Source organism: Sceloporus occidentalis, unplaced genomic scaffold (genome assembly GCF_023333645.1).
Source record: "Sceloporus occidentalis isolate IW3139 unplaced genomic scaffold, rSceOcc1.0.p SCAF_48, whole genome shotgun sequence".
Lineage (NCBI taxonomy): Eukaryota > Metazoa > Chordata > Lepidosauria > Squamata > Phrynosomatidae > Sceloporus > Sceloporus occidentalis.
This window is the reverse complement of record NW_028317028.1, coordinates 1,762,669-1,790,385: the sequence shown is the minus strand read 5'-3', so window position 1 is coordinate 1,790,385 and position 27,717 is coordinate 1,762,669. Positions and strand designations below refer to the sequence as shown.

General features: G+C 40.4%; 1 protein-coding gene across 1 annotated transcript in view; it reads right to left on the bottom strand.

Annotated features, from left to right (window-relative positions):
• LOC149289068 (homeobox protein cut-like 2) overlaps window positions 1-17,589 on the bottom strand; it is a 173,356-nt gene extending 155,767 nt beyond the window's left edge. The window contains exon 1 of the mRNA XM_089490998.1: window positions 17,527-17,589. Coding sequence (XP_089347124.1) covers window positions 17,527-17,589 — 63 coding nt within the window. The remainder of the gene's footprint in view (window positions 1-17,526) is intronic.
• Window positions 17,590-27,717: the final 10,128 nt, after the last annotated feature.

Genomic DNA, 27,717 nt, shown 5'->3' with positions numbered 1-27,717 from the left:
TACTACAGTATCATCCTTACAGGTATGCATGCAATGACCTACAGCTCTCCTGTGGCAGGGATTATGACTAGAAAGGAAGCTGAAAAAACATTCCCGGTACTTTACATTCTTCTGGACACAGGTGACCGCATGCTAAAGTATCACATGGACCACCTGTCCTGCGTTATGGTTGATTGGAGGTGTCATCAGGCACCGGCTCACCTGACATTTGCCATTCCTGGCCTGATGGAAACTCTTCAGGTTTGGCTGCTGTTGACCTTGGCTTCCCCAGGTCAATTTTCTTGTTTGTCTGGGCAGTGGAGTGATGTCTGGTCATGACCATGTCCCATCCTTTCCTCACCCACTAAAGGCTGTCTAGGGCTAGTGTGTCCCTACATACCATTTACCCTACGGACAGCTTTGAGGGAGGCAAAGTTCGCAGTGTTATTGGGGAGAGTGTATAAGGAACTCCCAATATCACTCATTTGACAAGTTGTTCCCTTATCAGCCTCTGATGTAAATGTGGGCGCACGCTTGCTAAATGTACAATGCAACTGTTCATAAAGTTAATATCTATTCAAAATTAGAAGACTGATATCATGGAATATACATACACACTACATAATATTTGGGTACTTGAACCTTTTATGGGTTTTTTTGTGCTAGCAGCAGAAATGTTTTTGTACCGTCACAGCACGCTGACGATTATTCGCACTGACAGCATGCCTACCTACATTGAATGGAATGTTACTGATTTATTACAAACGATAATAGCTTTGATTTGCACACGGAAAAGTCCAAATATTGGTTCATCACCGATGCCTGAAAATCACAGAGTTGTTATTGTTTGAGGGGGAATGGGACGGGTCACCTAAACATTACAAAAGACGATCCCTAAAAAGCCCTCCTTCCAGTATCTACAATGCTACTCTCATTGAGCGAGTCAGATGTTGTGCTGATTAAAAATTGATCCATTTCAGAATCTAATCAACAGAATAGGATTCTTTCATATGTTATCAAGGCAGCTGCTGACATCAGAAACTAAAACCTGTTATTAACCTATGAACTCCTGTGACCTCCACCAGCCAGGGCTGTACCAATTGTAAATTATTCAGTAAAGCAAGAGCCATAGCGTAAGCCTGATGAATTTACACACTCGCTCCAGACTGTGTCGGTTAAAGCCAATAACATTGCACCATCGCTCCCGGGAGAATGCAAGTTCACAACATGCTGTTTTGCGGCATGACTGCGAATACATTACTGGCCTCTGCACGATCCTCCTCCCCGCATGTCTTTCTCCATCGCTAGATGTAGAGGAACAGGGATTATACACCGATATCAGAAAAATGTCACGCGTGCCGTGATTGCAACTTGCAATTGAAATATGTATGAAGGCAATGTTGCTAGGTCACCCTTTTTTGCTTTCTATACGCCATAAAGTAGTATTGCTTGCTGCCTTTTTGTGTAAGACACATATAAGCATATAATCCTTTTATATGAACACTACTAATAACAGAACATATTATCGAGTATGTTAAAAGTAATGATCAGCAAGTTAACAGGAAGAAAATGAAAAAAGGCAAAATTACCTTTTTATATTTATAAGAATTTTCAAAATATTAAAATCATAGAAAGAAAAGGCCAACAATAATGCTGATTCCATACAAAAAAACAGCTCTTCCATTTACACACCTGGCAACTGCTGTTTAACCCAAAGTCTATGGACGGAGCCCTGCTTCCCTGGGTCACCGGGTCAGTTTCCTCTTTCGTCGGGATGGGGAGTGGTCTTTAACCACGCCTATTATCTGCCCACTTTCCTCCCACTCCCCACCCATTAACACCTGCCTGTAGTTAGCCCTGCCCCCATCTGCAGATAGCCCCATCCCTCCATGAAGCCACTCCCCCAGAGGGCGAGCTCTGGGTAGCATACCCTGGGAACTTCCCATGTATGCCCAATTGGTGACATGATCTAGAAGTTTTGCACACATTATAGGACACTGGAAATTACCAAAGTCCTAGAGATGAAGACTTGTATTTTACAGATGTACCTAGCATAACAAAATGACTACTGTCAATATTCACAAAAGATACACTGGCCCAACTGATCCCTGTATGCTCCCACGTGCCAGCACAATGCCCCAGCTTGATTTAATCTTCAAAACCATTACCATGTACATAGACAAAATAAATAGACATAATAACTTTACTTAGATCTTCAGGCACACAAGTGCATCCAGCACACTTAAAAAGCAATTTCATGAGCACTGATTCATATCCATCTACTGCTAATGACAATTAAAGCCTGTTTTTGTATTCTCCAATACTTCATTAATAGAAATTACATAAGAGACATTCAATTTTGTAGCAAATAAGTGGAACAGCCTTCCCGCAAAGGTTTTAAGTAGTGAGGCAGTTAAAACATATATGGGATAGGCATAGCGATCAAGTAAGGTTTAAGGTTTTTTACACCAGAGAAAAAACGGGCAGACCAGATAGACTGAATGGTTCTTGCCTGCTGTCAGATTATTTGTGTTGTGGGATTAAACTCAAAATCTAATTAATCTAATCCTAAATTAAACTCTTCTATACAACACAACAAACACCATTGATTTTATCAGTACTTCGGTGCCATAATTATCCAGTATGCTCCCAGTACTGGTTCTGCAAACAAAAACTGTAAAACCAGACATATATTTTACAGAGCCATAGAATACGATGATGCTATAATAATTAATAATAATACCAAATTTAAAAAAAGGTAGTATATAAAGAAAAACAACTTTTTTTCTAGAAGGTTATACGAAAGATGCATTTTAAAAATGAAAGGATAATCGTGGTTTGCCATGTTACTTATAAACCAAGAACTGATTTACATGTGACCTTGGAATATCGGTTCATTAGGGTCAAGTCCATCTTAGTTCTTAGAACAAGGAAAGTGGAATTATTAGCCATTAGCACCTGATACCCCACTACCAACATCAATACAATGCCGTGCGCATCTGGCACAACCGAGGTCATCCATCAATGCCAAAATGAGCAGCAGAAACACACTTAACGAGAGCACACAACAAGGACTATGCTGATTCTGGTATTCCCTGGGTCACATATGGCCTGCTTATAATGATATCTATATAGGAACCTCGCAAGGATATATGATGGGAATCAAGAGCTCTGCAGTGGTGTGATGAATTGGTTGAGCATATTGCTGGTGATATTTAAATATCGCATACATACCAGAGCGGTGAAACAGCTCTTACATGTCAAATTAACCTACCTAAATATTACAACATTCCCTACTCTATCTATTCCCACCTAGTGACTATACAGACATACGTACAAATACATGCATATTTGCAATACTTGAGCATAATTATTTCACTTACTTCCCAAAAGGCATTATTTTTTGTTGAATTCTTTAATTATGTTTGTTGCCTTGAGGTGATTTGCAATCCAGGGAGATTATATCCAAAGCAAATAATATTAATTTATGCAAGTTGGTAACCAATGCTAATATTTTCCCAGCTCCACCATTAAAAGGGGACAGTAGTAGGTCAAAGGCTGCGATGTTATTTTATCGGCACACTCTAGAAAAAAATGGAAAGAAAAATAGTGGAAGCGAACGTGAAGAAGAGTGAAACGTTAAAACATGGATGAGTTTTTTTTAAATATTTAAATTTAAGCCACAATTCCACTTTATGGAAATGCTGTTTTACAGGCTCTTTCAGCAGAAACAATTTAAAAGGAACGCTAGACAAAAAAAAAAACAAAAAAAACATAAATGAGCTTATATTACATAAAATTATATCTACTCTTATCTGAATTGCCGATTTAATGCCAACAACCAAGCATTAACCTTAATGGATACATAAACAGCCATTGCATAGTTGGCTCACTGTATTCCTGGAGCGTACGTGTTTGTTTCATTTAACTAAGAGTAAAACGAGAAAAAACCCAGCCATTTATTTAGCTATAGCGGAACACAAATATCGTGATTATAAAGAGGCGTTTGCTGGAAGACTTTAACAGAACAATCAGAATTTTTTTTTTCTGTTAAGATGAGGAGCATTAAACTATTCCCTGTAGGGTTTATTAATCAAACAACAAATCCTTTATAACCAGACAATCCCTACAGAGCAATTAAATCGGTCTCCCTTTAAAGCACTTGGTACCTCATCTGGAGACTAAACTAGAAAAATAAAACAAAATTAAAAAAAATACCCCTTCAAATTCATTTGATAAATTAAACAGGAGAACGAAAAAACAAGTGAATAAGGCTTTGTTCTCTTATTATTTTTTTTTTAATTATGGAATGCACAATGGCTGCATAATGTTTAATAAGAGCTATGGAAATTCCTTACAGTATTATATCACAGCACAAAAGAAATAACCTGGTTACCGTGAAAAATTGCATATTTAATTAAGAACAGAGACTTCGAAAGTACCTAGAGGATTCCAAAGTGAAGTAGCCTGAGGGGCTGAATTTATATCCTTGCAGTTCTGCTTAGAGAGTAACAATTATTACCCCTGTATTCCCGTTAAGTGACATGGCCATATGATATCAACTTCATTCCTACAGAGGCTGCCCTTGTGTAGCTAAAAATAAGTCTTACTATCCTGCTGATGCAAACCAGATCCCTTGTTGCTAAAAAATAAAAGTAATAATTAAAGAATAATGTTAATTAGAACATTCTTTTTTTTAGCCTATGGGATATAGCTGGTGTGCTCCTTGGGGTCGGTCTCTAAATTAGATGAACGTGTCTTAGACTAAAGGCCCTCCGTGGAGCTTCCCTTTGGTTGACTTGTGTGTATAAAATGGAAGTCATCCGAAGGTCTCGTTTAGCGGTGTGAATGCGATTTTCCATTGGTAACGACAATAGATGAATGATGATGATGATTAAATTATATGGCAGGTTTTCAGGACTCAGCGTATTGTATGATATTCAATACTATTTGAGTCATATCTTCTCCATTAAAAACTTTACTAACGTTCAACGTACTTTGCGGCATTACTCATGAATAGCATATACATTATATGCTATTATAATATACATTATATATACACAATATAGCATATTATAGTATGCTATATGGTAAGGTATTCACAAGGTATTGTTTTGTGTTTAACAGTTAGAAAAACGTATACATTTCTAGATACATAATAATGTCTTCTTACTTGCCCTCTGATTCTTTTCACACTGGCCTAATATTTCTACCATTATTACCGTATTTGCTCGATTATAAGACAAGGTTTTTTCCAGAGCAAATGCTCTGAAAAATACCCCTCTTCTTATAATCGAGGTCGTCTTCTAATCAGACCTCATTCTGCTGGGGCCAGGCTGCTTACCGGGCTTTGGTCGCGAGCAGCGTCTCTGCTTCTAGCAGCAGGAGAACAGGAAGCTAGCACAGTCCTCACATAATCTACCTCCCCCCCTCCTTCCTCTGGGGGCGGGGCCAGAGAAGTTGCTCGCACAGCCGGGCCCCTGCAGAAGTCTGCGAGTGGGAGATCTGCAGTTCAGGTAAGGGGGTGGGGGAGGGTTTTTGTGATTAATGTGTGAAGTATGTGTGATTAATGGAATGAATGAGTATTAAAATGTTTGTGAATGAGTGTGTGTGTGATAGCATGGATGTGTAAGGGGGGTGGTGGCTGCCTTGGCTTGATAGAAGTGTGATTGCTGTTAGCAGTTATATATATATATATATATATACCTCCAGAAATGCATTTTAACCCCCTATATGCCACTCAACCCCATGATATGCCCTTTAACCGCTTATATGCCAGAGTGGCATTTGGGGGTATAAGGCATATCATGGGGCAGAGGGGCATACAGGGGGTTAAAAGGCATATCATGGGGCACAGTGGCATATAGGAGGGTATAAGGCATTTCTGGAGGCAGAGTGGCATATAGAGGGTTAAAAGGCACATCATGGGGCAGAGTGGCAAATAGGGGGGTATAAGGCATTTCTGGGGGCAAAGTGGCAAGCCTGGGGGCAGATGTGCATAGCTGGGGGGGCAGGTTGACAAATAAAAGGAAATAAAAAAATATATATTTTTCTCAATCATAGCTTTTATTAAATATGAAAAAATTGTTTACATGAATTAATATTTACTAGTAAAACTTTTTTCCTATAGGGTAGTCTTATATTCAGACTTTTCGTTTTTTTTCCTAAATTAATATTTTGATTTTGGGGGGTCGTCTTATAATCAGGGTCATCTTATAATCGAGCAAATACGGTATATACCCCGCCTCAGAACATTTTGTAGTTAATAAAAGCCGAATCTACAGCCTGAGTGTGTGATTTATCATCACCACAAAATCTTGGCGATTCGCCCTACCAGGTTATATTTTGCTTATCTTGCAAATTAGTGCACACTGAACCAGGGACACTACCCTCGAACACATTTTCAAAACCTAGTTGACCCCCTGAACGCACTGCTAACAATCACTTGTAGCTGTGTTTTGTGGCAAACATGGGCTCCTTACCTATAGCATGTTTTAATATCAACCAGAGCAAATCTAAACGGTAATACAACAAAGCCCAGGTCTAATGAACAAAGCGGAATGAGTCTGGGACAGGAAAAAAATTATACACAATATGACCCATAAGAGGAGCAGAATATGCCCAAATTAGAATGAATCCCCTATAATGTAGAGGAAGACACTCTAGGCACCGGCTACAGAACCTATTGGGAATAGGGTAGTAGAAATTTCCAATAACTACCTATTAAATAACAGGGGCTGTATGTTTAATCTGGTCCCACATTACTACAGAACCTAGGTTGTGTAAGGGCTATACCTAAGATTTGTTTAATTTAACTAATAATTTAAGTTTAGTTTTGTCCAGTACCTATTATGACCTGGTCTTTAGTTTTGTCCAGTACCTAATATGGCCCGGTCTTTAGTAGGGTGATCTTGGTTACAAATTCTTCTTTTGCTTCTCTAAATGTTACGCCTGAAATAAGTAAATTTTCCATAGTTAAAACATAAGACCACTTCATAAAAAAATATATAAAAATATATTTTCTCAGACATAAATTTTTATATATATTGTTTACTGATTGACCAGAATTAATATTTGGTCACTTAAGTGACTAAAATTCAGATTATGACAGAAATGTCTGCAACAATAAATTACAAAGTGCTTTCTGATTCCTTCTATTTTGCCTATTTGCCACATTTAAATGTTTTACATCATCCACCTAATTGTAATATAAGACAAAGACAATGTGAGTGCATACAATATGCCGCTTTTGAATGATCATGTCATTGATTAAAGATAAAGAGTTAATCAAAACCTTTATCACCCATGTGAAAAAGTAATTGCCCCCCTAAAAAAATTACTGTTTGGTGGAAGCAACTGCAAACATTTGAGATAACAGTCTTTTACATCACTGTGGAGGAATTTTGGCTCACTCTTCTTGGCAGAATTGTTTTCGAGCATGAACTGCTTTTTTAAAGTCACGCCGTAGCATCTCAATCAGATTCAAGTCATGACTTTGACTAGGCCTCTCCAAAACCTTCATTTTGTTTATTTTGTGCCATTTAGAGGTGGACTTGCTTGCGTGCTTCGACAGTTCCCATGTCTTCCAAAAAGTTACACTTTTGAGTCATCAGTCAAAGAATATTATCCCAAAAGTCTTGAGGATCATTAAGTTGTTTTTTGGCAAATGTGAGACAAGCCGTTGTGTTCTTTTTTGGTCAGCAGTAGTTTTCACCTTGCAACTCTCCCATGGGTGGCATTATTTGCGGAGTCGCTTTCTTATTGTGGAATCGTCAACACTGACCTTAGCTGAGGAAAGTGAGGTTTGCCGTTATTTACATGTTAGTCTGGGTTCTTTTGTGACCTCCTGGATGAGCCTTCGATGTGGAGGAATTTTGGCAACTCCTTTGCTGCATCATGTGCTGCTTTTTGAGACCTTTTAGCCGCCTTCACTTTGCAAGACAGGTGCTATTTAATTGATGTTTAGATTCGACAGGATTGGCAGTAATCATGCCTGGGTGTGCCTAGTGAAATTCCACTCATAAGACCAATTCTAGAAGCATTAGAGGAATAAAGTATTTCCTACACACTAGTCTTCAGGGATCCCTAACAGATCAGATTTATTGATATCAATGCTTAAGCACAATAATCCAGTCAGGATAGCATTTAAACCTTGCCTGTTAGCTATGGGTCCCTGAGGATTTGGAGTTTCCAATGGCTCTAACTATGTAAATCTACATACAAGCTCCTTTTGATCCAAATTCAGTAATATTGTGGAGTATTCCTTAAATTAGATTGGTTTTAGAATGCTCTTTATATATATTTTTTTTATTTCTCACTGTACAGCACTGCGCAGGCCCGGACTGGCCATATGGCAACACCAGGCAAATGCATTGCAACATAGCAGGCGGCTGCACATATCGTTTCATCAGCTGCACCTACGTCATCAGGTGGCCACCGGCTTTAAAGTGCCAAGGGCAACTCATAATTGCCAGTCTGGCCCTAGCGCTGCGGAACATGATTGCACTACATAAACCATATAAATAATAATAAATTATGAAACTCCAAGTGAAGGCAGGATATATTCCAATGAATATGACTATATGAAGGTCTGTGCCTAACAGCATAGCCTCCATAGTATTCTGTACTTCATATATCCTTCTGAGGCATGATATGACATCATATCCCTGCCCTCAGTCATGAGTACATCAAACCCCAACAGTCATCATATTCTTTAAAGTATGAACATTATAAAAAAACATGGAGTTCTCCAAGCTTCCAACCCAAAGCATGATCTTCAAAGCCAATAGCACACAGGCCATACACAGATTTACTAATGAATGCTGCCAAACGCCTGTACACGCACACTCAGATACCTAATAGAACTGCCTTAGATCAGTACCCATCTACCTCATCGCTAACCAAGCAGTGGTTTTGCCAAACATTTAGAATCCCAAATCAAGCTTAGGAGTATCCTCTCATCCCATTCTTCTTCTTCAGGAAATGTGGCGACATGGCATTCTTCATTTCAATGCAACTCACTTTATAATCACATAAACCCCATGAAGATCCTCTGAGGTCAGTAAAGGTTCATGCGAATGGAATGTAGAATTTCTGGTGATGTTGTATCATGGAGACAAATCCTGTAATGCAGACTTTAGGAGAGAAGCACCAGTTAGTTGAACTGATGGCTTATTTACTGCTGTCATCAACTTAAAGAGGAATTTTGACATCTTCTAAATGCTAAAACATTTAGATAAGTCAAGCTGTCATATCAGTTAATGGATGTCAGAGCTCAAATATAGTGGATATGTAAAATGTATTAAATTTTGAACATCTTAAGGTTACAATATTTTAATCACGGTGCAGGTTCTGCGTGAGCTTCAAACACTTGAAATCGTCCATCAAACGATTTCAGCGATATGACTGTTCTAACCCTTATAATAATAAAAAAAACAGTATTCTTCAATGCTATAGCAGGGAATGTAGCAGCCAGAATCCCTTTGGGCAGAAAACACATTTGTCCTTTTTTTGTTGAGATGTCTTAACCCCTTCCTCACTCACTATAGGACCAGCAATCAATTTAATATTTAAGGCGTTTATATAAAATTGTTGTATTTGAAGCTTTAAGTGATAACTACCATTTATGATAACAATAAGCAGTCATTGCTGGTTTCTACAGAAACAGAGCCAATAAAGCTTTTAGATCAATAAATCGAAAATATAAAGTGTAGCGGCTTTTACCCTTTTATTTTATTCAAAACCCTAGTATTCTGAGACATTGCAGCATACTATCTGATATATAATGTACAATGGCAAAATTTGGTTAAAACAAGGATATTAAAAAAGGCAAGTGGGGGGAGGGATCGCAGCAGACATATGTTATCTATATTAATGTGATATTAATTCACAATCCATCATCCAGACAAATCCCCATGGTTTTAACTTCCATTGTCTCCCAGCAATACAGCAGACATATATCTATACATTTTATCAAACATATAGATGCGTTTTTAGATCTCGAAAGGAGGTATGTCACCATCACAGTTTTTAGCAACAACTTTAAGGGGTGCTCCCACCATTTTTATTAATGGTACCAGATGAAAAGTACATTTTTCAAAATATTCTGCTGTTTCATTTTTTATTTATCTTTTGTGCACAATTTAATGTTTTAGGCTGTATAATAGCCATTTGCATGTTCTGTAATCGTCATACCTGGGAACTTCAGGACTCCGGCTCCCCGGAGCCTTCCCTTGCGGGACGCGGCCAGGACTGCCCACTGACGTCAGAGGGCTGTCCTGTGACATCTGTGGGAGTTCCCACCCAGCCAGACCACTCTGTCTAATAACAGCCCATGGAGGAACAGATTGCATTAGCATTGCCATAAAGAATCAGCTCAGTGTGGCGATTGAGCAGGAAAAGTCATCACATGGTTAACAACAATGGCAGCCTCCAGGAAGTTTATAGCAACAAAATAAGCTAAAATAAGCTAGAACCAGGGTTATTATATACAGTACTGGATTTAATGCTCAAGGAGAATTTTTTTCCATAGGGAAACATTTTTTTATAGCTGACACTTTTTTTTTAAAATTATTATTATTTTGGTTAATTTGGAGCTATTTGGTTTAAAAGTGAACAATTGTACCCGAAGGAAAGCTCACATCTGTCAGGTGTAATTGTGAGGTTGTGTATTTAGATATCATTGCCTATAGTCAGAATGGGGATGGCTAAGCAGCCCTGGCACTTTAAGGCCAGAGGCCCCCAAATGACATGCGCGTCTCCATGGCTGGATATATATTCTGCACAGATTGTGCCTCTATACTCTAGCACTGTGCCGATCTGACGCTGGACTGGCAGTATTGGCAAGTATTTGGTGCTATAGGCCAACGGACATTTGCCCAGAGAGCTAGGACAGGTATGGCCTACTTGGGTGCAGCTCTGAGCATCCTTAAACTTAACATTTATGGAAAAAATCTATTATTTAAATTGCTCTCTAATTGATATTCACATATTTTATGGCAGGTTCACACATTCCATACCTCTATGCACTCCAGTAACTTATGACCTCTCGTCGCATAATAAATTCCCTCAGACTGGGAGGCAGGTACTTGGTAAGCACACCAATAAATGATTTATCATAGCCGAAGTACAAAATGAGTACGTTACCTCGCCAGTCACCAACGCTGCCATTCTAGACATTTTTACTGAACACTTAAAGGTGCTGTTCCACCTACTTGCTAAATGTAACACTTTTATAACTAAACACAGCATTAGACGCACCATTGCTTGCACCGCAGAATGCCAAACCCCTGTTCCAGAAATTACATTCTTTAATCATGTACAGGGATGTCACACATTAACAGGCACTGTTTGGTTGCTGCCATAAAAATGTAAAGCTTGTTGTCCGTTTCTATGTTGTCCTTGAATAAAGGGATTAACGTTAGGTTTGTAAAACATTGTGATAGACACATACCCATCAATCACTCGGACTTCCTAAAAAAGAACATCATGGGAGCAAAGAGGGGCAGAAAGATTCTGGGTAGCAAAGAAGAACAGTCCTCCATAAAGAGTGAGAGTTGTAATCTAACAAATTCTATCAGCAAAATAAACTATAGCTGCTCCCCTGCCCTGACCTTTCCTCAACCACTGTATACTTTCAGACCCTACATTCTTGGGCATTTCTTTTATACATCTCCAATAAGAAAGGGCAAATGTATCTATAAGAAGGGCTGACCTTGCCCGGCATGATGTTTAGTTCAATCAGTTAGGTGATTCGCCGATTTAAATATACTTTATCATTAAGGATCATCCAAAGTTTGCATTTTTCCCAGGATGTGGAAACCTCCAGGTGAGAGCTGGTACCTTTTAGTCTGGTGGGGCAAATCCAGCAAGTGACAGAACACATTTAGCAGATAACGCACTCAATGCCCCCTCGATCACTGTCTTTAGCTTGAGAACTACTCAGATTAGGTTACACGAGGCATATAATGCGGTGTTTCACAGCATAGTACTGGGCAGTCTGGATACTAATGCAATTCCTTTTCATTAAATGCATGTTCCAAGAAAATAGAGAAACACGTCCCACCCAATGAAAGCACACTGGGGCATTCCTTGTGTTTTAACATCCCCCGGTGCTCTATGGTGGCCTGCCTATATCGCACAATCTTACTGCCAATAAAAAATGATGAAGGTGATAATGCTTTAACAACAGGCAAGCAAGAGGTTGTAAGATAACAGGTAAAGCAGACCTGTAACACAATCCAGTAAGCAAATTGTATATGTTTTAAATGATCTCGCGTTCCGTGATTATTTGTACCTCTATGTGCAAAAAGATGACCGTTAATAGAAGAAAGCAATTTACAGAGACAGAGAGGACGAAATATATGCATGTAAAAAAATGAAAACACAAGTTTCACGCTAGCTTGTCACGCAGGCCAGGACTGGCCATCCGGCAAACCGGGCAAATCCCTGGTGAACCAGCGCCCATCAATAACTAATAATACGTATAGATCTAGGAGAGCGGTTCAGACAGCACTGACATTTTTAAGACAGAAAGTATATTTCTCCCTCCCCGCTAACACACTTAAAGGGATTTTTCTGGCTCAATGGAAAGGGAAGTTGATGGAACTGTGTTCTTTTTCCGCCCTCGCCCACTGTGTAACTGTTATGTTGGGAAATGCACTTAAACCAATGTTTCAGCATAACCTGGAACATTTATCAAGAGCTCAGGGTATGTGTTTGCCAAACAGGAGCAAGCAGCAGCTACAATCTGCGGTTACTGAAGTTATGTGTGAAAACATCTCTGGATTAGAGAGCCAAATTTACATTGTTACTTTTATGAGTTGAGAGTACATCGTCGTATTTAAGATCCCTACACAGACTTTATATGATAAAAGGAGGCATATCAATGTAAATAGCCATGGGCTGGCAACGCATTTGTCTAACATGTTCCATGACAGTATGTACAACACGCACCTCTGGAGCTAAATGGGGACCTCACTGTCCCATCCCAAGTCAATATTCAGAATTACACAACAGTTACTGACATAGCATTCTATGTTTAGAAGGATCTTTTGAGAAGATCTCCAACTCTAACAATCTCTACTGAGAATATCAAGCATTTCATAGAGAAGCACGTGGAACAAGCAGGCCACAGTTATATGCTATACAATATTCAGGGCCAGCCCTGAGATAGCTATGAAGACCTTAAGCAAAATGAGAATGCTACTATCATATACAGTATGCATTTTATTAGAACACATGGAGCGACGTTGTACAAGGGACAAGCAAACAAAACCTTTCACCGTAAGCACAGACACTACACATGGGGTTGCCAAACACTTTAATAATGCATCACTGCCGTATACACTCCAACAAAGTAATATTATTTGTGCTGCATTAACAGTGACATATTCTGGACTGGGCTTGGCGGTAGTTCTGTGGGATGTGATAGCCCCTGTTCCACTTTTCCAAGGAAAGATCCCCCCTTTGGGGTGATTGGACCCCCACTGGACATCAGCTGGTTGGGGACATATACCTGGTAGTCAACTCCAATAACTAAAGGATGCCTAATCCAATTCCCATGCAGTAAGATTCATTGGAGTCTATGCAAAATGGTCTTAAATGTGCAATAAAAATGTTAAGAAAATAAATAAATTAGGTACTAGACTTTAATATACTAAATTTTACCTGTATTTTAATGAATGCTCTGCTGAACTTTACAACCGTAAACAAAATTGTTCACCATGAGAGCTGGACTCCAGGCCACGAGGGCCACAAATAAACCACAAATATTGTACATCCCAAATATTTGGCCAAATTAAACCATCTCGACTGAGCTACCTAATCCGTCTGTAAAAGTTTCCATAATTTAAAAAATGTAATACATTCTAAGAACTGACACCATGAATATGATATGATAAAGCAATCAAGAATAATAATAATAACAATAATAATAATAAATAAAACAAAATCGAAATAATATTGTTTCATTTGTTTCTATATACCTAATCAGTTTTAAAAATATATTAAAAAATACCTATTTCTAAAAGCTCAGCTGAATTGGCAGAGGACAGAGTAATGTTCTATTACGGCGTACTAAAAAGGAATTGTGTGTTTTCTCCTTCTTCAAAGCGTTTATATATTGTGATTTCCTAGAGGGATAAGCCTGTTTAATATCCATGTAAATGAGCAGCTACATAGCTCTTTGAGATTAAACAAAGCAAGTAACCCCCCCCAACTCTCGCCTCTCATATAGCCAAGCCATTCTTTAATGATTAGCGGTTCTATACAATATGCGTTAATAAGCAAATATGCACTGAAGATTTTCCAAGAGCATGACTGTCCTTTAAAACATTAGAACAAAAAAAGGGCTTATTTGGTGATTTCACAGACCAATACCGCTACAGCCGTACACATAATTAGGTGGCCCAAAGAGCACTAGATGGGGGTCATCTTAATCTAATAAATGTGTAGAGCTTGCTAGCTTAAAATACACAAGCGACCAATCGGTGGCCTAAATACGGGAACACTAAAGGTGAAAGTACTGAATATTACTTGCTTAATGAAAATGTTGTTAACTGACATTCAGGGATGAGTGAGCCCAAATACCAGTGCTCCAGACCTAAATTATAACAGGGAAACAAGAGGATCGCAGCCAGCTCTGCGCACATCTGAACCAGCTCTCTGCAATCTCCCGTATCTGCCTGCCATGCTCTTGTCATTCCAAATGATACAGAACATCAATCATACATAAAGAGTCGCTGCCCCGGTCTGATTTACAAACGCTAGCAGGGAATACACAGGTACCATTTCCTTTCGTTCCGGCTCGGCGTACCCAGGACCACTTAAAATAATACCCTCCCCTGCAAGAAATTACAATCGCCCTGTACAAAACATGACACCACTTTCAAATGAACCAACTCAATAACAAGAAGGGTATCCCCACATATGTACATCTTCACTAAAACATGCAAATCAATACACATAGATGTTAATACAAGATTTATAATAACATTATATCACAACCTTAATTCATATACATAACACACAATGATTTCTAACATCATAAGGGCAAGAGAGAAATAACATAATTCTTCCAGAGAGCCCACAAATTATTGTTATTATTATTGTTAATTTGTTTACAAAACACCAATGCAGTAACATCAAAACCAGCCTGTTGTATCGATGTATAACACATGGAATATAAATAAGTATTTAGAGATATAAATAGTTTCTTGACAAATTCCAGCATATCTATTGCAAAATTAACCTTTTTATATAGATTTATATATAATATATATATATATATATATATATATAACATTTACAGAATGAGAAAACAGAAACGTATTGTTAGGGCTAGTTATCATTATAATAGAAGATTGCAGAATTCTGCATTAACCCTGCTGTGCAAATTGCCTCTCAAAACCGATTTATGAGATTATAAGTAAAACATTGTTAAATATGTATATGCATTTCTAGTAAATCAATGATGGTGCGCTGAGCACTAAAACCGGCAGGATAAAGGCAGTGTAAAAGTACACCATCTACATTAAGTTAATGCAAATAGCTGGACGGGGCTTTCTCCCTTCTCCTGTTCTACAAATCAATCATAGCTTCCAATCATTACATTAATTGTACTTTGCACTGATCAAGGCAAACAGCTGAAACTCTCCCAACCCTGCAATGCTTGCAACTGTTGAAACAATATTTTATTTTAAACAGTGCCTGCCTGGTAAAGCACAAGCCCTGAGCATTATTAACCTCTCTGGATGCCAGGGGGACTAGGAAACCTTTCAGTGAAAAGATCCCCGTGGCAGTGAATGTGTTAAACTGTGCAGACTGCGTTATAATTTCCTTAGATCAAGGAGGAATAAATCAAAATGATACGGTGTCTGGTATGCTGGTATAAAAACCATATATGTTCTTCTCTGCGTATCGTGGAAAGTAAAATAGACACATTTGGTAAAGGCGATACTGATATATAATAGATTGCAAGCTTTTGAGACTATTTAGGTCTCTTCTTCAGGCATATTATCCAGAATATGGCTGAAGAAAAGACACCGAGATAGTCTTGAAAGCAGTCTATTATGAACTATAATGGACAATATGCCTAAAAAAAGAGACCTAGATAGTCTCTGAAGCTTACAATCAATTATGAGCAATAACAGATAATATGCCTAAAAAAGAACCCGAGATGGTCTTGAAAGCAGTCTATTATGAACTATAACAGATAATATGCCTAAAAAAGAACCCGAGATGGTCTCGAAAGCTTGTAATCTATCATCAGATATAATTTATTGTATGCCTGAAGAAGAGAGCTAGATAGTCTCCAAAGCTTGCACTCTATTGGCTAATGAACATATCAGCTTTACCAGATTTGCTCTTTTTCTTTCTAAAGGGAACACCTTAGAACTCTATACCTTTATCGTGGAAAGTTGAAGTCTGTTAACATCTTATTGTGAGGGCAAAAGTGCAGTGGGAATATACCGAATTCTAATAAAATAATCCAATGTCACGAAGGTCTATTTACTAAGGAATACAATTCATCCCTAATTTGTTATTGTTTGCCGTTTCCGAATAAAAACTACAGATTATGGGTTTGAATCATTAGAATTAAAGGTTTAAGTGAATTCTGCTCAGGTAAAGAATGGCCAGCAAAATACTGATCCCACCGCTGCCGCTTTCTCACATCCACATGGTTTGATATTTGGGAATTTTTGTGGACCAACAAAAAATCCACCTGAACCATTTGCCGTGGGCTTGCTAATATTTGCCATTTATACAGGAGGACCAGCACTGAAGCATAGATTAGCTTTGTAGGTCCTTCAAGCAGCACTAAGGAGTAAGTCAGGTTCAAGTGCTTCCTCCATCCATTCGCATACTTATCATTAACTCTCTGTGCGCTGGGGACAATGGCTATCACACTGTTAGCAAAGTGCCATGGATGCCCACAAGACAAAGGTGACCATTTAACCCCTTGGTGCCACTGAAAAGTTCAAATCCAATAGACTACCTTAAAAGCAGCACCTGTATTAACTCCTTCATCCCAATGACCAGACCAGAATCTGACTTTCTCCACTTGGCAATAATTAAACTTCAAGTAAAGCGAATGTCGGTATCTAGATGGACCTTACAAGCCATCCAAATCCCATAGAATGCTGAGAGTGTAGCAATGATTGGTACCCAACATACTACATCGGTAGCGAATATCTTTCAGTGGGGGGCTAATACAGCCCCATTCTGTTAATTCCCAGGACCCCCTAATCAGTGCCAGACCGGGGCATTAACCCCTGCGATAGAGGCACACACTGTAGGGGTCTCTTACCCCCTCCAGTCCAGCCAGACACACAGCCAGCCGGCTCCCTGAGCTTTTATGGCTGATGCTGCTGATCAATGAGTGAAAGGAACAAAGGCAAAGAGACAGCGAGCAGATCCATTCCTAATACCCTGTGACTGCACCCATTGTAACCCCCAGCCCAACTTCCCACCCCCAGCACCCAGGGGCGCCGCACTTCTTAACCCCTCCGCCGCTCCCCTTCCCCTGCACCCCAAACCAGCACCCACCTGCAGCCGGCGCAGATCAAATCTCTTCCAATACTGAAACATTGATCCCACGTTGGCAGCCATCTTGGGGGGGATATTGGAGAGATATTAATGTGTGTGTGTGTGTGTTGGGATATTATTTTCTCTCCCACCTCACACCGGGCTGGACCAGCCTCTTCTCTCTCTCTCTCCTCTCTCTCTCTCTCTCTCTCTCTCTCTCTCTCTCTCTCTCTCTCTCTCTCTCTCTCTCTCTCTCTCTCCCTCTTCACTTAATCCCACTTGCAGCCATTCAAACCCACCCAGCCAGGAGGCAGCATGCTTTGTAAATCCCTATAGAGCAGCAGCGGCAGCAGCATTTCCCTCAAGTCTCCGGGTCAACCCGGGACTGGTCTCCTCGAACTTGATATATATATTTTTTTCGTCAAACATATCGATAGTGACGTAACATGCAGATCGATACACCCTGAGAGAAAGGGAGGGGGCGTGCAATTCAATTAACATGTGTGGCTTGAGATGCTGTGTGATTATAATAAAGTCCCCCCCCCTTCCCTTTAGTGTCTGCTGGTATAGACTGCATGCAGGGAACAGGGTAGCCACTGGCTTCTATAGTCAGAACTAGAAGATCAATCATTCTATATGTGCTGGTAATATGATCAATGCCATTACGCTATGGATTGTTTGTGTAGGTGACATTTGCAATGGATTATAATAACACCATGCATTATTAGAAATAAATTATCAGGTATATATGTTAAGTTTGGGTGGATATCTTGGTCTTGATTCATTTCCAATATTAATGTTCATTTGTATGGATTTTGGGTCATCTTTATAGTCCATATAAATTTAATGGCCAGTCGAAAAGCGTGCTGTCACTTATATTATTATTTTATTAAATTATTACATCATGTAAGTATTATTTTGGGGGGTTGGTATCCCTGGTTGGATGGGATTTGTGAGATGTATATAGAAAGGGCTAGCACAGGCTGGCAGAGGTGGCCCTCTTATTGCCGGTGGCACAAACATCCCCTTGATTAGGTTGGCCCCATTACATATGGCGTCCTTTCCACTGGGTACGTTCACGGGACAGCCAGCTTTATACACACACATTTAAGACAAGTATCTCAGTTTATGTCATTTTCTGCCTTTGCTTCTCTAATCTCCATGATTTTTGTTTTCTCTTCATCTGCACTTTTCTTCCATCGCGCGCGTTTCCCTCAACTGCATTCACTCACTAACTGCCATAGAGGGGTAGCTGCGGTTGGCATTGACTAGTAGAATATGTGACTTCCCCCCCAAAACCATTGGCATTTCTGATTTCTTTGGCTACTGTGTTGGTCAGCCCTTTCTTGGTTGCCCTTAGGTGTTCCTCGGGTTGTGGCAGCCACTTCTACGTTCTTTTTTTAGCAGAACACCTCTATCTAACCATATCTGCTTTCTCACGTGTAATTACGTGGTTGCCTACGGTAAAGAGGCAGCATTTAAATCCCGACCGGATCTTTTTTGTGCATCTCTTCTTTGTTTTCTATGGATTACCTTTCTGTTTTGGACATGCCGGATAGTACATACTGAGTGCGTTGTCGGACAGATATGTATTAGGCTGCTTTATCACTACAACACTTAAAATTGCTTAAGAGTCTCATTAGAGTTAAAATGCAGGGCAGTCCCACTGATTCAGCTCCTTGGTAAGCAATATAGCCATGAAAAATTATATTGGACTGCCTAAACTTGGGGTACTTTGACATAGTGGCAGGCTGAGCAATATATGCCATATAGTGTGATGGAATCCCTGATATCTATGCCTTAGATCTATGCCTATGCTCTGAATTCTTGCTTTATTTTGTGTACTTATTGGTCATTATTATTCTAGTCCCAACCTGGGAATCTGAATGTGCGTCTTTTATGCTTTTTAGGTTGTGCACTCCTCTGTTTTTGTATATTTCTTGTCCCTGCTGCGAGTCCTCTCCTGTCTGATTCTTATATCCAATTGTTATATATATTGGCCCCTCACAGCACAGCATGGGCTAGTTGTACAATAGGTCTGATGCTTGTACCAGGAGCTCTCGTACCCTGTACCTGGGTTTCTTCCTGTGCACATGTGTGTGTGTGCGCGTGTATTTAAGGTGGTCTTAATGCAGCACTACAGGGGGCTGATGAGCATAATATTGTTCATAATAATGTTCTTACCCTAGTGGTTTTTTATGAGTGGTATAAATATAAATAAATGTAAATATAAACATAAATATTTATGATTTCAAGCTATCATTTAATGATTGTTAGCTGCGGAAAGTGGATCTGAACATTACATCATTCGATTTGGATTTTACAGCATGATCAAACTGTATTTGGTTTGTGCATCATTAAGGAATATTCACATTGACGTACACTGTATCCCTCAATTGTTGCCTTTCACTTTGGGGTATTATGCGTCAGTACGCTATCCACATAATAATGTGGGGGGAAACCTGGCGTAACACACCTACCTTTATTGTGTGTTTTTTGCATCTTTTGAACGCTTTGTAAAAAACTTACACTGGAAAGGGTTAAATTGTCACTGGAATACTATATTTTTCCGCTTATTTTCACTTATTGTGCAGATACAGATTGTGGCAAGCCATATATATATATATAGAGAGAGAGAGATAAATGTAGCAATTTGAAGAATAATCTGCATTATGTTTATCTGAAGGAAGAAAAGGACAGTGGCAGCAGCACGTGGGTTCTATCTGCAACCATACTGTTTAGACTAAATATATATACATATATTACAAACACATTGTACCCATCCTGTTTAATGTAGATATATACAGTAGTTAGATTAACCAGGTTGGGCGCAAAGTGTTTGGTGGCTTCCCATATGGAACCCATGTGCTGCTGCTACCATTGCCCTTTCATCCTTAAGACATGAGAAAAGAAATGTTGAACATAATGCAGCTTACTTTCATATTCATTTTAAAATAAACATATTAATCATACTCATCGATGTGCTATGAACCTACAAGTTGTGCACAGGTTTTCTTTGACTTGAATGAAGTTAGCGAGCTGCCCCTATGTAACGTCAGAACACCATTCACATGGTGAAAAATTAACCAGTCCGTTTATTGGTAATATGCACAAAAGCATAATACAGTGGGAAGTGAGTCAAACATAAGATTATACAGGTGCAGCCGAGGTATGACAGAAGTCGATACAGTAATACATTTTGATACAAATGTCATGCATAGGAAGTATAATCATTGTCCATTGGAATGGAAACAACGTCAGAGGGTGTAAGCGCCTGTAATAACACCTGACCAAACTAGGAAACCAATAATCTTCACAGTCCCGACTGGGGATTACGGATATAAAAAATGTACAGAATAAGAAACAAAGCAAACATCAAACCGAAAACTGGTGTGTGGTATGCTGTTTAGTTATGTTTGGTGTGTTTTTCAATTGACTTAAGTGTTTGAAGTGAGATATGGGCCTCCAGGGTAAAAAAGAGGGGGATCACATCAAAAGAAGAGGACAGTCCAAGTCTCAATCTGTCTCACATCTAGATATTATTATCCAAAATTGTAAGGAAGGTAGGAGAGGCGATAAAACCCTGCCACGGGAACCATTTTAAATCATTTTTATAGCCGAATCCCTTAGAGGACATGGTCAAACTTTCCATTTGACAGACAAATGACATCTTGTTTAGCCAGGCCCTAATAGGTGGAGACCTGGGCTGCTTCCAGCACCTGGGAATTACTGATTTAGCCGTGCTAATGATGTGGAAGGTAAGGGATCCCTTATATCTCCCATAACGTATATTGTTATGGTGCAGAAGGAATGCTTTAGGGGAGAAGTGGAAATTCGGGTCTTCCACAATATGATTGACCTGTAGAATCTTATCCCAGAACACCCTAATGAGGGGGCAGGACCAACACAGGTGTAAATAAGTCCCTGAATCAGAACCGCAGCGCCAACAAAGCGGTGATACATGTGGGAGAAAATTATGAAGTTCCGTCGGTACTTTGTACTAGAGCCCTGCGCGGGGCAGCTTTTTTAATCCCGCTGATTTTTTGACCGATCCTGCCCGCTCCCGCAATGTGGGTGTTCTACTCCCGCCTGCTCCCAACACATTTGTGGCCAATCCCGCCCGCTCCCGCCACATTTGTGGCCAATTAAGCCCACCTCCTTACCTGAACTGCAGATTTCCCGCGCAGTCCCGCAAGGCTGCCCTCGAGTTGCTCCCTCACAGCATCTCTTCTCTTGCTCCGCCCAGGAACAAGGTGGAGTCACGGGAAGTGACGTCACATCACGTGACTCCATTTTGTTCCTGGGCGGAGCAAGAGAGGAGACACTGTAAGGGAGCAGCGAGAAGGCAGCCTTGCGGGACTGTGCGGGATTACCGGGACCCGCAGGTACAGTGCCTGACAGTCCGCTACCGCCCGCAACCCCAGCAAGACCGCCCGCGACCGCAAGTTTCTTGGCGGGACCTGCGGGACCCACCTCCCAATGCAGTCCTCTACTTTGTACTATCCTGTATTTTGCTTGAAATTAAACCTTTGTGTGTTATCAAAATAATCTTATCCCACTCCTTCGATTCTAGGCTAACGCCCAGGTCTCTGAAGAGGGGAGTATTAGTATGGCGTAATTTTTTGATTAAAGATGTGTGGGGTCACCTTCGGCAACACACAACCTCTCAAAAAAGTAAGGGACCTGCATTAGAGTCCAAGAGCAAGGGGGCGTCAGTCGACAACTTGGCCGCGGTGATTGAGAACAAAGAACAGCTGTCATTATTTTGTGTAATCATATTGTGCCACGTACCCCAATAACGCAACAGTGCATTGGAGTATTGCGGTCTGTGCCTCTGTGTCATTACAAAGAGTTTGTGTCCGAGTGTCATTGATTGCGAGTTTGTCTGTTAACTTTCTCTGAATTTAATACAAGGTGTCAGATGACCTACAGCTGGTCGACATATACTATGCCTGACTGTTTCCTCTTGTGTGGTCAGAGTCGCCTTGCAACCACTTGTCCGCCTCTTTAAAGCAGCTACCTACAGGTAATTGTCAGGGGCCTGGGGACCGTATCAGGCTGGAGTCCCTGTGCAGTGGCAATTTGGGTTTTGCTATGTCGAGTTGCAGACAGCTGTCTGCTATAGCCTTTGACTTTCTTTTTGGCACCATCTATAGTTATTGTTATAGTTATCTCGTTGTTAACGAGACAACTGACAAATCCAGTAATGAGTAATTTTGGGACTTCTACTAAACATACATTTGCCAATAAAACACGGCGTAGACAAGCTGGCGGCACTGGCAGGCTGTTTGGGGACAAACATAGAACACAAAAGCTGTTTGGGGACAAAGCACAGACAAGCAGTTTAGGGCCACTGACAAGCTGTTTGGTAAAGACAAATAGACTTGTGCAAATGGACCAAAAAGGATTTCGACAAATTTTCTGTCCATTCTTTTTCGGACAAACAAATTTTGTTTCCTGCCTTTTTGTTTGGGCCAAAAATTGGAGGGCTTCTTACATTCGAAATTGAAATTTGTTGTCACTCACATTCATAAACTTTCTCATGCTCTTTCACATGCTCTCTCTACCTTCCCCACTGACTGCTTCTGTGCCCCTGTCTCGGTGCCACACAGCTTATTGTCTTGCATCTTCTTGTTCTCCTGTCTTTTTTCTTCCTCCCCTGCTCCAAAAAGTATTTATTCTTCATCTGTTTCTCTGTGGACAATGGGACATGATCTCCGGTGAAATTCTGGAACATGGTGGAGCTTCCTGGCAAATACCCTCCCCGTTTGGAGTAACCGGAAGAGGGTGTGCCATGAGGCTCCACCTTTTTGCAGAAGTTCACTGTGAGGTTACTTCAGCAAAAGGGTGGAGCCTCCGGCCACACCCACTCCCCTTTTCTCCAATCACCATTTTGCGGAAATTCTGATGTCCCGTTGTCCACGAAGAAGCAGCCGAAAAATTTAGATGTTTTGAAGCAACAGACAAAGAAAGAAGAACAAGATGATGCAAGATAAGAAGTGGAGCTGTGTAGCACAGGGAAGCAGTTGGAAGAGAATGTAGGGAGACATTCAGCGACAGCATAAGAGAAAATAAATGAGAGTGTGAGAGAACCTGAATGAGAGTGGGTAAAAGTGTGAGTGAGTGAGAGTGAAAGGACCAAAGAAATTCCAACAAAAATTCTGAACTCTTTGCTTTGCTCCATTTCCTTTGTAGGAATTGATGAAATTGGCAAATTTTGCTAAAACTGCCATTTTTACACAAGTCTACTGAAAAGCTGTTTTGGGACAAAGGCGAGCTGTTCGGTGCAAAAGGCTATTCGGGGGCACTGACAAGCCGTTTGGGGACAAAGGTGGCACCGACAAGCTGTTTGGGGACAAAGCAAGCAATGTGGTACATAATGCTTGGTGAGGTTCAGGGGCCCCGGGGCAATTGTGTGGTGCTGCTCAAAGGGACTTTTACAAGAGGAAACTCCCCAACCAGCTCAATATCACTATGCAGAGTTATGTTAAACCATAGTCTCCATAACATACATTACTTAAAGAGACGAAGCATTGGGATATGATATCATATCCCAGCACTCCACAGTGAGGATGGCAGCCGCAGAGGGGGTAGTTGGGGGCACTGCTGTGGTTCAGGCCCAGGGCATCGTCAAAATGTATCACTTAGCATCTAGTCCACAAAGGAGACCTAGAAAGTGGTTCATCATTTTCTGTAAATCTGTTTATATATAATGCTGCAAGCATTATTTTAGACATTGCTCCTATCATGTGTTCATGACACCCTTTTAAATCATCCAGTGTATATTATTATTATATAGGGACTATATAATGTTCTTATATCTTATTTGCTACTTCTCATACCCCGATACAAACTATGCCAATCAAATGATTGAACTGTTATAATTTTCTTGCAAGCTAATATTTTTTAACTAAATGGTCTATATTCCTGTATTCCGTGTTACTGTCTTTCTTCAAGGTTTCAAGTTCAGAGCTGCAGGCACAGTTCTGTGCCCCGGGGCCATGCAAACTGACATCCATCACAGGGCAGAAAGAAATCAATTTGGAGCCTTAGGCTATCACAGCCAAGTCTGAAGAGCCTCAGAGAGAGTGATGTGAGTTCCTATGGACATTGTGGCAGGCCTTAACCCATTTGCTAGTTTAATGCTCTTAATAGCTTTGTTTCCTAAGTTTAACCCTTTCGATGTTAACCACGTACACTGTACATATATGTTATGTGGTTGGCAATCTGGGCCTAGAATGCCAACCACATACCTTGTACATGGTGGCCCTGTATAATGTGCTATTTGTAATCACTTTACTGTGTGTAGTGGTAGTGTATTGTTAAATTGTACAGTTAAAGTGTACACTTAAACACACAAGAATTCTGTTAAATAGGAAAGCCTTGTGAAAAGCAGTAAAATGATAGCTGAGCTCCCAATGGGTGATTGATTAAAATCAATGGGAGTAGCAGCAACCAATTGCATGTATGATATCTCAACACTGATGTTTTACAAGCATACTTGGGATTGTCTGCTGTTTTTTCCTGCTGATTTCAATGGGAGCTCAGCTTCCTTATACCGTATTTGCTCGATTATAAGACGACCCTGATTATAAGACGACCCCCCAAAATCTGAATATTAACTTAGGAAAAAAGAAAAAGCCTGAATATAAGACGACCCTAAAGGAAAAAAGTTTTACCAGTAAATGTTAATTCATGTAAACTATTTTTTTTAATAAAAGCTATGATTGAGAAAAATCTTTTTTTTGTTTTTATTTCTTGTATTTTCCAGCCTGTCCCCCAGTTACGCACATCTGCCCCCAGGCTTGCCACACCAATATGGCACTGTGGCCCATGATATGCCTTTTAACCCTCTATATGCCACTGTGCCCCATGGTATGCCTTTTGACCCCCTATATGCCACTCTGCCTCCAGAAATGCCTTATACCCCTATATCCCATTCTGGCATTTAGGGGGTTAAAATGCATATTATGGGGCAGAGTGGCATATAGGGAGGTATAAGGCATTTCAGGAGGCAGAGTGGCATTAAGGGAGTTAAAAGGCATTGTATAGAGCACTCTGCCTCCAGAAATGCCTTATACCCCTATATGCCACTCTGGCATTTAGGGGGTTAAAAGGCATATTATGGGGCAGAGTGGCATATAGGGAGGTATAAGGCATTTCAGGAGGCAGAGTGCTCTATTAAATGCCCCCTTAACGCCACTCCAGAAATGCCCTATGCCCCCATTTAACTAACACACACACACACACTCTCTCCCCCCCCTCCCCTCCCCTCTCCTCTCTCCTCTCTCCCCTCTCTCCCCTCTCAGCCCTCTCTTACCGGTGCTTCCAGCCGGGGCAGCGGGTTGACGTCGCCTTCTGCTGCAACCGGAAGGAGGTGGAGTTGGCAGCGGGGGTTTGTATGCGTCCGTCGCGTATACTTTCCCCGGCTGTCAGAGATCAGAGATCTCTGACAGTCGGGGAAGGTCTACGCGACGGACGCAGACAACCCCCGCTGCTAGCCACACCTCCTTCCGGCTGCAGCGGACGTTGTCTACGCGGATCGCGTAGACGTCAACCGCTGCCCCGGCAATACAGCAGGAAGCACCGGTAAGTGTGTATGATGGGGGGGGGGGGTGAGACAGGAGGATCCAGGTCCCCTGCAGCGGTGCGGGGGATCTGGATCTTAGTCTCCTAATCAGACTCTATTTGAGGTCTGATTAGAAGACGACCCCGATTAGAAGACGAGGGGTATTTTTCAGAGCATTTGCTCTGAAAAAAACCTCGTCTTATAATCGAGCAAATACGGTACTTCCTGCTTTTACTATAGGCACCTGAAGGGTGAGTTGAATGAGACAAAATTCTAATTTTCTAAAGCCTGTAAGTAGACTTTTCTTTCTTTACTGAGGGTATTACGTATCCAAAAACCTGTTTTGTTTTTTGCATTTTTACAATATATTTGTTCAACCACAATTCAATGACAGATAGGGGTTTCTTTTTTTTATACCACTTTTAGATGTATAGACCAACACATAATACAAATGTATACATTAAAAAAAAAACCAATATACCTTATATGTATAGAATTCCTATATCTTTGTGCCAATTATAGGGCAATATTAGCCGGTATACATTGAAGTTTTAGAAAGTAAAGAATTAAATGCCATAACATATTAAAGAAAAACAGTTTACATAAAAAGACAACATTTCAGATGGGTGCTAGCCTTTTGCTCTTAAGGCAATCATCTGCACTGGGAACCATCAGGTAGTGGTGTGCACAGACTTAAGTCATAACGTACCATGCTGTCATGATAGGTGTGAAGGGTTTTTAAGTATTAATTTAAGAGTGTTTGTGAGCATGAAGTCATGGATTGCTTCTAGATTGCATTGAGACTGCCTGCCCTGTAACTCAAGTTAATGGACAAAATACAGAAATGTAATGCTTAAATACCCTGAGCTTGACAAGTAAATTTGATAGAGGGATTTATTTTGTGGCATTCAGGAGAGGCTCAAGACAGCATGTAGCGGACAGCCATCACGTCCATAAAAAGGGAAATGATACTAAAACATTACATGTTGTCTAGAATTCTTGCTACTTTTACCATATGCAGATTATCAAAACTTTCTGCTTTCCCCTAGTATATCCTTATACTAGGAAAATGAAATATCCTTATTCTCCACCAATTCATAAAAACACCATGATGCATGAAGAATTTTAGCAACAGGATGTTTCCAGGGGCAGCTGACCTGCGGGTGCAATTGCCCCAGGGCTGGTTCTAATTCTCAAAATAGGGCTATCTTGAGGTCCAATTTCACATTTCACCCAGTGTTATAGTGTGACAGCAGGTATTCGTTATAGTAAATATGTGTTTGTGTGTGTTTTTTTGTGTGTGTTAGCCATCATGCAGGGAGGAAGGCGTGTCGGTGGACCACTTGGCTCCCTTCACCAGAGCCAGTAAGTCCCAGTCCCTCCTGAATATGTTTTCAATGCAAAAACACTTGACTGTTGGCATTCCAGGCTAGTGTACACGTAAGTCTGTTTTATCTAGGAATACAAATCTATATGAATTTGAACCTTCTGGGCCCCGTGAAACTTAGAAATAAACATTATTCGGCAGTTCAAGGTTTCAATTTGCCCATGTGTTGCAAAAGATAAGCTACATTACAGATATCAATGGCTAGACAAATTTTAAGAGCTTAAGGGGGTCAAAGCTCAGTATATGACTCAACTAT